The 11724-nt window shown below is 33.8% G+C and overlaps 1 protein-coding gene across 1 annotated transcript; it reads left to right on the forward strand.

Annotated features, from left to right (window-relative positions):
• The first annotated feature begins 1499 nt into the window (after nucleotides 1–1499).
• On the forward strand, nucleotides 1500–3219 carry LOC147396158 (GDSL esterase/lipase At4g16230-like). Its single transcript, XM_086450063.1, has 4 exons — nucleotides 1500–1613; nucleotides 1896–2141; nucleotides 2232–2487; nucleotides 2996–3219. Exons 1-4 carry the CDS (start codon nucleotides 1500–1502, stop codon nucleotides 3217–3219), a joined length of 840 nt encoding a protein of 279 aa, XP_086306189.1.
• The last annotated feature ends 8505 nt before the right edge of the window (nucleotides 3220–11724 follow it).

Below are 11724 nucleotides of genomic sequence, written 5' to 3' on the forward strand. Positions count from 1 at the left end.
CTTAAGAAGCGGAATTGATTTTGAATCCCTTCTTAGGGGCCATCCTGAAGGACTTATCCCAAAATTTTTTTTTGGGGGGGGTGGGGGGTTGTCAGATAAGTTTTCTCTCCATTGAAAAATCCTTGGTTGAATTATTTATACTTCAACCTGATTACTTAAATACTTCTAAAACAAATAATTTCATGAATAATGACAATTGCATGCAGTCTTGGTACGCAGTTGGATACACGGCTGATGTGGCAAGGGTACAGAACCGGACATTACTATGTGAAAACTGAAAATTTTGACAAGAAAATTCGACAAGCCAAAGCCCACAAATTTTATAAAGTGAATTTTGATGGTTTATGGGCGATGAAATTTTTGATGATCCCCAATTCGACTGCTTAGAGTCAACAAATGTCTCCCATCCTTCATTAATTTAACGGTTTTTGTCTGTCAAAAAAAAAATTGATAATGAAAAATTTGACACCTTAGTCCATCAAATTTTATGAAATTCGACAGCCTTGCACCGTCAAGTATAAGCTTTTTTCATGTTGTGCATATTTTTCCTGTGTATCCCAATGAAAAAGATCTATGGTTATGTGCTCTTGCAATGTCAGCCGTGTAACAAGACTGCGCGTATTCATCACGATGCTAGCTTCAAATGTGCAAAAGAGAAATTTGAGCCGGGATATGTGACCCAATGATCGTTACAATCTGTATATTGGGATCTCAGCCACAAACATTACACAACAGTTGATTAGTTAAAACAGATCATTAATTTACTTTGAAGGTTAAAGATTTTAAATACGATGGTAATTTTTGCTAATATAATGGCTAGATATTTATGTCAAGAGTTTGACAACAAAGGGTATCTCAAATATTCACCAAAATTTAACTGTTAGAATTGACTCACTAGAGTCCGAGTCTTCATGTACAGTTTAATGCTGTATAGAGATGGTCTGATGGTTAGGTTAAACAGTTTTCACCTCTTAAATTCTGGTAGGTTTTGGTAGAGCTGGTACGTAACATTTATGCATGATCTCTAGTGGGTCGAATTGTCAAGTGAGGTGGTCTATAAAAGCGTCTGTAAGTTCCAACTAAAAAAAAAACAAACGAAAGAAAGAAGTCCATAAAAGTCAATGGCTTTTTCCTTCGTTCTTCCATTTGTTTGTTGTATTAATTTATGTTATAGCTGTTGTTTCTCATGCCAAAAGTATACCTCGTTTTTTCATATTTGGAGACTCCTTAGTTGATAGTGGAAACAACAATTTCTTTTTTACCATAGCAAAGGCTGATTCAAAACCAAATGGAATTGATTTTATTCCAGCGGGTCGACGCCCTACTGGGCGTTTCACTAATGGCAAAACAGTAATGGATTTTATAGGCAATATTTCTTGTTCTAATTGTTTCTAGTCCATTTTTTTTTCTATTAATTTGTTGCTATATATCGATGTCTCTCAAATGGAGTACTGATGATGTGTAGTGACTTTATTCCTTTAGTTGATGAATTCGGATCAATGTGCTATCCTCCGCCTTACATGGGCCACAATGCAAATGAGGCCGCTGCTACTTGTGGGATAAACTATGCTTCGGGTGGGGCTGGAATTCTCAACAAAACTGGCTATGTATTCGTAAGCATGCAATTGTGCATTATTTAGAATCTTTATAGTAATGTGTTGGAAATTAGTCATCAAACTATATATTAATGTGTATTCTAATAGTTCAAGACACATTGTACAAAAATGTCACTTATTGAAGTTGCTGTCTCCACCTTATTTTGCAAGGGTTCACAATATATCTTCAGAATGTAATATCTATGTGATTTGGACCATCTAATTAGTTGATTTTCGAAATATTTAGTATATCTCACCATCAAAACTTTCCATGATTCCTCATATATATTTGCTATTCAGGTCGGTCGCATAAACATGGATGCACAGATTGATAATTTTGCTAACACCCGACAATTCCTAATCTCAATACTTGGCAAGGAAAAGGCTTCAGAGTTGATAAAAAGTGCTTTCTTCACCATTACGATTGGATCAAATGACTTCCTCGATAATTACTTGGTTCCGATCATTTCTAAGGGGAGACGAATACTGGAGCCTCCTGAAGTGTTCATAGCACGATTAATAACAAGATACCGACTTCAATTAAGAGTAACATATGCATCTCCCTTCACTCTTTGCTAGTATGTTTTTTAGCCCAGTTTCCACTTATAGCTAACACATACATGTTTACTCTTACAGAAACTGCACAGCTTAGGTGCAAGAAAGATTTTAGCAGTGAATGTAGGACCAATTGGATGTATTCCGTGTCAGAGGGAAGTCAATCCATTGGTTGGAGAAAACTGTGTTGCTGATTCGAATCAACTCGCTATGTCCTTCAATAGACGGCTTAAGGACGTCGTTATTGAAATGAGCTCGAGCCTCTCCGGAGCTAAATTATTTTACGCAAATGCATATCGCATAGTGGCTGATCTACTTCAGAGTTACACTGATTATGGTTGGTTGCTGCAATTCGGAGAATTTCTATTGTCGCATAAGACAAAGCTATCTTTCAAATCAAATAACTATCCTATATGTAGAGATGATCGCTCATTGTTTTTATGTTTTTTATACCCACATTTATTTTTCCTCATTAAGGAGATATTGCTGAAAAAAATTTATTTGAAAGAGGGAGAGGGGTGCAACACAAGGAGTTCCTAGGAGGTCACACATTTCAGTACTACTTTCACCTGAATGAATTTAAACAGAGTTTTGATGAGATTCGGTGCATTAGTGTTGGTATGACTGCACCCTCCTTAGTTAAGGAGAAAAAATCGAATCCTTATGTCTTTTGCTTGTAGGATTTCTTATAACACACTTTGAGGAAAATAACTTTTGTCTCTTTAATCTTATTTGTCATGTGACAATAGAACTTCCATTAAAATCATCTTGATTTTAAAATTTGATCTCTATTTGTTTCCCAGGACTTAATAAATCTAATATTATTATTCCATTGGCTTTCACAGGTTTTGAAGTTGTAGACTCTGCATGTTGTCAAGTTGCAGGGCGATTCGGAGGATTGATTCCATGTGGTACCAAGTCAACATATTGTCCAGACCGATCAAAATATTTCTTTTGGGATCCATTTCACCCTACCGAGGCAGCAAACAGGATGATCGTAAAACGGTTACTGGAGGGTGATATTGAGGACATATATCCATTGAATCTGCGAGAGATGATCAAACTCTAAGAGCTGCATTTGGAGAAGAATTTATTAGGAAGCTTTTGAAATCAAACCTATAGATTATTTCTGGATATCACTTCATGTGAAATGTAATTATAACAGGACTAGGTACGGAACCTACTTGAATATTTTGTGTGACAGTGATCCATATATGCAGCAACATCAATGCCTGTGACTCTATTCCTACCAATGTTGTTTTCCTGAGTAATTCGACTGCACCAGTGGGTTGAACATCAGATCACTCACCTGTGACTATTAAATGCTCAACTGCCTAATGTAATGGATATTACAATCTGCCTTGGATCTATGTTTGTCCTGATAAATTTTATTTTGAACTAGGTTTGTCAAGTTAATTATTCCATGCTTGTGATCAGGAATAATTGATTGTTCTAATCTGTAATTATTTATCTGTTAAATATTCATAAAGAGACTTGTACCAGTGTTCAGGTGAGATTGTATCCGTTGTGACTTGTGAGAATACTAGAGTACGTTTATGTTTAGGGTGGCTAGGGCTGCAACTTGAGCAGGCCAAACCCAACCCCATGGGTTGAACCCGACTTTAGGTCAGGTCTGGGCATAATTAACTTGGGTGATGTCTCGGGTACAGGAAACAAAATAAAATAGCCGACTCAAATTGGATTGGGTTCGGGCATAGGCATTTGGCAATGCAATTTGTACGTCCGAACCCACAGTTAATATGTCTATAATTTAAAACTATTTCTTGTATCTTCATTTTTTTTTCACTTTCATTTGATAAGAACACTTTTGTTTCTCTATAATATCAAAACTACCGTATGATTATTTTCATAAAATAAACCCTTGTTTTGTTATTAATAATTTTGTTTATGTAATTCTACATTGTCGTACAATACAAATGTTTGTTTTCTTGAAAATTACAACTAATAATAAGTGAATTATGATGGTAACTTTAGTTGATCATCATTTTATTCATCTTTTTTTTAATTTTCCAATAATTTTATGTATGTTGGAAAAACAATTAGGACAAATAATTATAAATTTTAAGTTCTTTTACATGTCACTTATGTTTTATAAAAGTCTTTATGATTATTTTCATAAAATAAACCCTTGTTTTGTTATTAATAATTTTGTTCATGTAATTCTACATTGTCATACAATACAAATGTTCGTTTTCTTGAAATTACAACTAATAATAAGTGAATTATGATGGTAACTTTAGTTGATCATCATTTTATTCATCTTTTTTTAATTTTCCTATAATTTTATGTATGTTGGAAAAAAAATTAGGACAAATAATTATAAATTTTAAGTTCTTTTACATATCAATTATGTTTTATAAAAGTCTTTATCCTTGCTAAATAATCCAGTATTAAAGTGAATAAACTAACTTGAACAACCCGACTTCAGTTAGGTTTGGGTTGAGCATTTGAAACCCGAGGTCGGGTTGGGCGCAAGTTTGAGTTGATGTTTGTCAAGTTCAGGTTGGGTGTGGGTTGATCCCCAACTCGGCCCAACCTATAACTATGTAATTTTTGAGTTAAAAAATCATTACTACGTAGATTTGGGGTCGCCACCATTCTTTTTTATGGTGTGAATGGTCACTTGGAAGGTAGTTTTAAAAAATTGACGTATATAATAACTCTCATATGGATTCAACATGTTGGTTTAATTAAGATCTAGGTAAGGGTTTGATTAGAGATCGAGGAAGGTGTTAGGCATCCCTTTCTCCACCTAAGGGTGGTAACCCTAAGAACTATAGCCATTTTTAAAGAAATAAAAGAGAATAAAAAAATTTGAAGAAGTGACGGTTTTGTACCCTCAAATGTGAGAGACTTTTAATGCCGGCTTAGATAATGAGGATCTTCTCATTAAGAGGGGATCCTAAACATATCTTGCCTTGAGCATACTAATTTTGAAAAAGTATTAACTTTGTGACTATGGGTCTTTTCCCATAAAATGAGGAGGGACTCGATCAACTTCAGCCTCAAAACAAGTTTTGTAGTATGTTCACGAAGTGTTTGAGGATTTAAAATGATTTTCTTTGAAAATAACTACAACTCTTACACTTTTGATCAAGTTGGAGCTCGATCTAACGAAGGTAGGGGAGGTATTCATTGCATCCTAAGGTGTTCTAAATTGAAATTAAAGAAATGAAATGGAGATATAGAAGATGGATATGGAGAGGGGAACACCAAAAAGACAAAATCCAATTCTAAAACCCACCTTGAAGCTTTTTCTTCTTTTTTCCTTCTTAGTTTCTTGATGGCTTATATATGCTAGTCCTTAATTTGCTTATAACAAAGAAATTGAGTAAGGGAATGGAGGGTTGAGTAATAATTTTTGTATAATTCTTAGATTGAAAGGAGGACTTGAGAGATATGACTTGAGGGAAGGAATTCAAGCATGAGCTTTTTGAGAATGAGAGGAAAGGTTTGTTAGGTGTTGAGGGGTTACTTTTAGGGTTGAAAAGGTCAAAGGTAGAAGGTGAAAGGAAATGACATGAATTTTAAACTACAAGATTTGATATTTTGAATTAGGGAGGGATATGTGAGGTAAAATGATTTGATGGGTTGTTTTTTACCATAACCTATGGTAAAATCCAATTGGGTTGGTTAGGCAATACATACCTTGGGTTGAGTAATGGTTGGGGTTGAGGGATGTGTGTGGTTGATTAAACGAATGGCTTGTTTAAGGGGTAGGTGATGATATTTTAGGAGGTGGGTTGTGGTGAGGACATTTGGCAAATGGTTTGAAAATGAATGGGTTAGGTGAGTTTATTAAGGGGAATGGTTGTGAGGGTGGCTTGTGATATGGATTTGAATGAAATGTTAAGGTTTGGTGATGGCAAGTGGTGCGTGTTGAAGTATGGGTTGGGTAACTTTTGAGAGTGATGATTAGATTATATAGATTGATTTTAGGAGATTAATGGTGGTGATGACAAGTGTCCATTGATGTTGTGTGGACCTCAAATGACATTGGTTGGACTTCATAAGTGGGGTTTGAAGAGAGGTGAATGGTGGTCCATGGACATATTGGTTTTAGTTTTAGAATCAGTTGGATTGGCCTCTTAGGATTTGATTGTAGTCTAGGTTAGAAATTTGATTGGAATTTTCTTAGGTTAAAATTAGGCTTATGTTAGGGCTTGATTTAAGATGAGGCAAAAATGGGGGTTTGGGTGGTTTAGGATTGGTGGGTTCTACATGGACTTAGAAATGGGATTGAGACTCAATTTTACGTTTGGAGTTAGAATGATGGGTTGAGAAGATGATGGGGCTTACAAATTAGGTAAGCTTTATTGCAAGTCTATAAGATCATTAGGAGTCTTAGGGCCTTTAATTTGAATTTAAAACTTTAATTTTGAAAATTTGGGACTTTAGGCCCATTGACGGGTATTTGATAAAAATGTGATTTTTTTATTTCTTTTTTAGTGGGGTCCGTTCAAATTGGAGGGTCTACACAACCCACCCAAGTTGCAATCCTGAGGGTGACTACTTGCATAGCATAATTTTCTTGTTGTGCTCAACCTAAATAATATTTATTTTCTTTTATTTAAAAAAAAAAAAATCTATCTTATATTTATTTGTTTCACATCATAGGAGGCACTATATGGAAAGTGAGACATTAGGTAGGCCAAGATCCACGAATTTTGAGAGATCGAATTTCAACGGCTCAGGACCATTGAAATTTTGATGTTCTCGATGGTTTAGAGATGTCAAATTTCTCCCATCCTCTATTAATATGATGGCTTCGCCCTTCGAAAAAGAAATATGGATTTTCTTTTTCACGTGATAAGAATCTTTGCAATCTTCTTCAATTCACTTAATTATAATATATTCCTTCTCTTGTCCTTTTCAATTAGAACCAACATTGCAACCACTTTTTTCAATGAATGTCGTAATCTTTCATGTGATTGTTCCATATCCAAATGTTCTGAACCCTACAACCCTACTTAATGAGAGAGAGAGAGAGAGAGAGAGAGAGAGAGAAGTGAAAATGAATGTGAATCCTACCAATGACAACATAATAGAGTACAAACATATTTAATATTCTAATTTATAACTTTGAAAGGACTAGGGATCAAGAATGGACTCTCGTATCTAACCAAGGTCAAGTATTTTTATGCCATGTGGCATTTTTGGGACCACTTATCGTATGGATATATGATCCATCCCTTGGTGAACCTAAGTACCAAAAATTAGTGTTTTATAACTTGTATCCAGTAGATTTAAGCTCCTACAAAAGATCTTAAATCCAATAATTAGAAATCATTCTTAAGAAGATGCAATTATCAATGGATACACATCACCAATCAAACTGATCTTTTGTGTGTAGATTTATCAAAGACTATGGATGAAATATCCATATGGTCAATGAGTCCCCAAAAATACCACATGGCATAAAATGAGGTGCCACCTGACCTTGGATAAGTATGGGACACCGTTTTGGATCCCTACTCAACAAATGTAAGAAACAAAATAACAACGTTTTAAAAAATTGAGACCAATCCAATGGTCTTGTCTTCGGTTGAATTTTGTAGTTAAATTGGTTCTACCATTGAATCATCAATTATTTTATCCTTCAATGAATACAAATATAGTTAGAGAGATGCTATTTCCACATCAACTTTTGCTAACGCCCCCCCAACTGTGTCAAATTCTCTTGTGGATTTTTCTCAAAAAGAGCCCAACTTATGTCCAAATTCCAATTTCGCTAAATTGTTAATTTTAATTCACAAAACATGCATTTTGAGTGAATTCGTCACTTTTATAATCAAAGAATTCGCTAGTATATCTATGAATTCATAGATGTTAAAAGTGATGAAATCACAAGTTCGTAGGTTGTAAAAATGACGAATGCATGTTTTGGGAATTAAAATGAACAATGTGCCGACATCGGAATTTTGTCATATTCTGTGCATGAAATAGAGATTCAACCCATTCTCTCGTGATTTGCATAGAAATTGGTGTGTCATTAGAAAAAGTTGGCGTTGCAATAGCAGCTCTCATGAAGTTATTTAAAAAAAAAACATGTATAATTTTAAGTTTTTTTTTTTTTTTTAGCAAACATGCATTATTCCTATCAATTTGACGAATATACTGTCTGACCAAAGGTTCAGTTTTAAAAATAGAGTCGTGATTTTCTGACTTGAGTATTTTCACTCGATCTGATGTGGTAAGGGCACAGAACCGTAGATCATTTTCATCAGGATTCTTCGGGATAGATTCGAGGCTGATTTGAGAATTTTTAAAATACAGCAGCAAGCCTGCAAATGAGAAAAATGTTAAATAAATATAACTTTCCCACAAAATTACATTTTTTTTTTAATGCGGAAAGAGAAAGTATAAACTATAATTTGTTTTAATTTATACAGCTGCAATCTCAACTCTGAATGAACCAATGAACTCGTGTATAAGGCATCCAAGCATCTAAGGTCTATATATCTAACCTCAGCTTCTCTGTCCATCGATACAACAGAACTGAGTTTACTTCGCTGCAGTGTGTCAATACATATATACAAAATGGGTTAGGATCTGTAGACACATAAAACTACCTATAATGTTACAACGTGTTTTGTCTTATATGGGTAAAAATATTCGGAAGGGGCTGATTTTTTGTGAAGATGATCTCTATGGTGAGGGGATCATCCTTGCAAAAAATCAGCTCATTCCAAAACTTCTAACCCCATCAAAAGTGATTTACAAAAACTGGATGGTCCAAACTTCTTCAACTTGTAAACAGCCCATTCTTGGTGATTCTTGGTGAGGATGATCTCCTCACCTTAGATCATCTTCACAAAAAAGCAGCCCATTCTGAACATTTTTGCCCATATAAGAAAACACGTCGTAGCTTTATGTGTCTATGGATCCTAACTCATACAAAATATAATAAATGTAACACAGTACTCAGTTGAATTTTTAATCTAGCTTCTATGTTTTCGGCTCAAATCAACTAATTAACTAGTTCAAACAAATTTGTAGAGAGCTACTGTTACTACATCAACTTTCTTAATGCCACACCAATTTCTATGTAAATCACCAAAGAATTGCACACAGGTGATGTGGTGTTAGCAAAAGTTGGGGTGACAATAGAAACTTTGAATTTTAATAAGGTGCATACTTCTTTTGAGGGTTACCTGACATCTCTATACTCTATAGCCTAGGGTTACATGGCATCTCTAATCAAGGGTGGAGTTAGTAAGGAGCTTGCCCCCACCACAGAACTTTGACCCTTATATTTTCAACTAATTACACGCCCCATTTGTCCTCACTCCCTCACCTCTCTCCCCATTTGTTGATGACATTCCCTCTTGACCGGGCCTTCTTATATATTATTTAAAAATGACCTAAATATCCTTTTCTTCAACTTCTAATAAAAAACCTCTAAATTTTTTTTTAAAACCATTCATCTTCAAGTTCTTTAACTATACTAGTAACCATAGTTTGCCCCCACTACAAGAAAATCCTGGCTTTGCCCCTATCTCTAATTAAAGATTTTAATTAATCTCGACCAACTTAGCAAGTTGACACCTTTAGGTTAATAACTTAGATGATCTAAACTTAACTTGATCATTGTTAGCAATCTCTTGTTTAATTCATGAATTTTTTCATTTTTTTCAACGAAAATGATTCTCTGGGTCATTGAATCATTCTAAGTAATTCGCCTATTTTAAGTTAAAAAAGAATAACATGCATTTATTTTATTTTATTTTATGTTTTTTAAGAATTTTTATAAAACTCGATCGAGAAAAATGCTACTGTAATTTGTTTTATGTCGTTAAGTGTAATACAAGTTCGATTTTGAATCGACTATGATTCAAATTGTGGACGAATATCCACCTTTTTAGGTGACAAATATCCCTTTAATCTTTTAAACAATAATGATATGCGCCATTCTACATTTATTTCAGATACCACTTTAATTTTTCACAGTGATGATTTGTCCCTTCACTTTGGTCTTCTTTTATAAATCAATGGAACAATAACTTCAATGTCCTCATTATCCCCACCATCATTATTACCATCACCACTATATCATCACCGTTAAAATTACCAATTTCATCATCACTACTATAAATTGAGATAAGTAATACACATATAAAGCATAGGTCGCATACCATTCATTTATTGAATTTTAAACTTAATTTTTGCAACCCAAAATCAAATATAATTCAAAATTTTCATGTATTGAATTTTGCGGTATTTCGAATTGCTAACCCTACCATGACTATGTGATGCAGTGCAAAAAGTCCAAGTGGGACCATAGACCCGGATGAGCGACATGTTCATAATACTCCAAGGAGACCTATTCATGAAATGAAATGCTGAGATCTTCAAGATTTATAGAAATCTTTAGATTTTCCATTTTAGGCCTGATTCCTTTGTTTATCCTATATTTTAGATTTTATGTTATTTTAGGAAAGTTTAGTTTTATTAATAACTTTAACTACAAAATTTAGAATCCCGCACCGTCGATTCCCTCTTATTTTTAAGGTTAAGTAGTATCTATTTTCATCCTTACGTTATTTTTTACTATCTTTTACTATTTTTTTTATTTTGGTTATTTTCATATTTTTCTAGGAATAAGACTCTTTTATATATTAAAAAAAAACAAAAAACAAAATAGTATTGTAACTCTAGTATGGAGTAACAAATTTGGATTAATAAAATTTCTATTTTAGAAAGTTTTTTCTTTCTTTTCCAATTACTTGGTATTCTATGTGAATCAATAAGTTTTATATGCCCAATTCTTTGGTATTCATTTGAGAATCAATAAATTAAATGGAAGACTGTTGTTCATCCTACATCAATTGGTATTGGAGTTTGCATCGATTGCATAGCTTTTTTATCTTGTCGAAATGCCTTTTAAGAAGTCGATTGGTTCAACATGATGCTATATTAGAAGATGAAGATGAATTAGAGAAATCCGTTGATTTACTCTTTACAATCAAAATTGATTTCAAATTTAGTAAATCATGTAATGCGGAAGGTATTTTTCATTATGATCCTATCTATAATGAATACGATGAAGTTGAAGAAGATGAAGTTGTTTACGAATATGTGGAGGAAGCTCTAGCATCACAGCAAGCTTCTTTAGATCCAAATGTTAATTTAATGATGGTTTGCTTTGCAACAATGTCTTTCACAACGTGCACAATGGGCATAGAATTAGTTTACGATATGATTATCGAATAAAAACATTTTCAAATTACAAATAAGTATTCAATTTCATCCGCATCTTTTCACACTCTCTTAGTTCGAGAAAGGTGATGGTTACTTTGGGTCTAAATTCAACAAGAGTTCAAATCTTCCTATACTTGCAAAGTTCACTGATACTCTCGTTACATTGTGTTTTGGTTTGACTTTAGTATGTAGGGAATATATAGATTTTGGTTATGTTTCAACTATGATCAAAATCCTTTAGATGTGTTCATTGATGTATATCCCGAAAAACTAACGGCTGGATGGCCTCTAGATTGTTTTCCAATTCCTGAGTACAACAAGTTAATCTCAAATGTAATTGGACCATATGCTT

Source organism: Akebia trifoliata, chromosome 8 (assembly GCF_017979445.1).
Source record: "Akebia trifoliata isolate Shusen 1 chromosome 8, ASM1797944v1, whole genome shotgun sequence".
Classification (NCBI taxonomy): Eukaryota; Viridiplantae; Streptophyta; class Magnoliopsida; order Ranunculales; family Lardizabalaceae; genus Akebia; species Akebia trifoliata.

Bases quoted from the DNA above. Each gene is read 5' to 3' on its own strand.
- LOC147396158 (XM_086450063.1), top strand. From the start codon at position 1,500: ATGTGCTATCCTCCGCCTTACATGGGCCACAATGCAAATGAGGCCGCT. The intron at 1,614-1,895 runs GTAAGCATGCAA...TTTGCTATTCAG, and splicing joins ACAAAACTGGCTATGTATTC to GTCGGTCGCATAAACATGGA. The intron at 2,142-2,231 runs GTAACATATGCA...TTACTCTTACAG, and splicing joins GATACCGACTTCAATTAAGA to AAACTGCACAGCTTAGGTGC.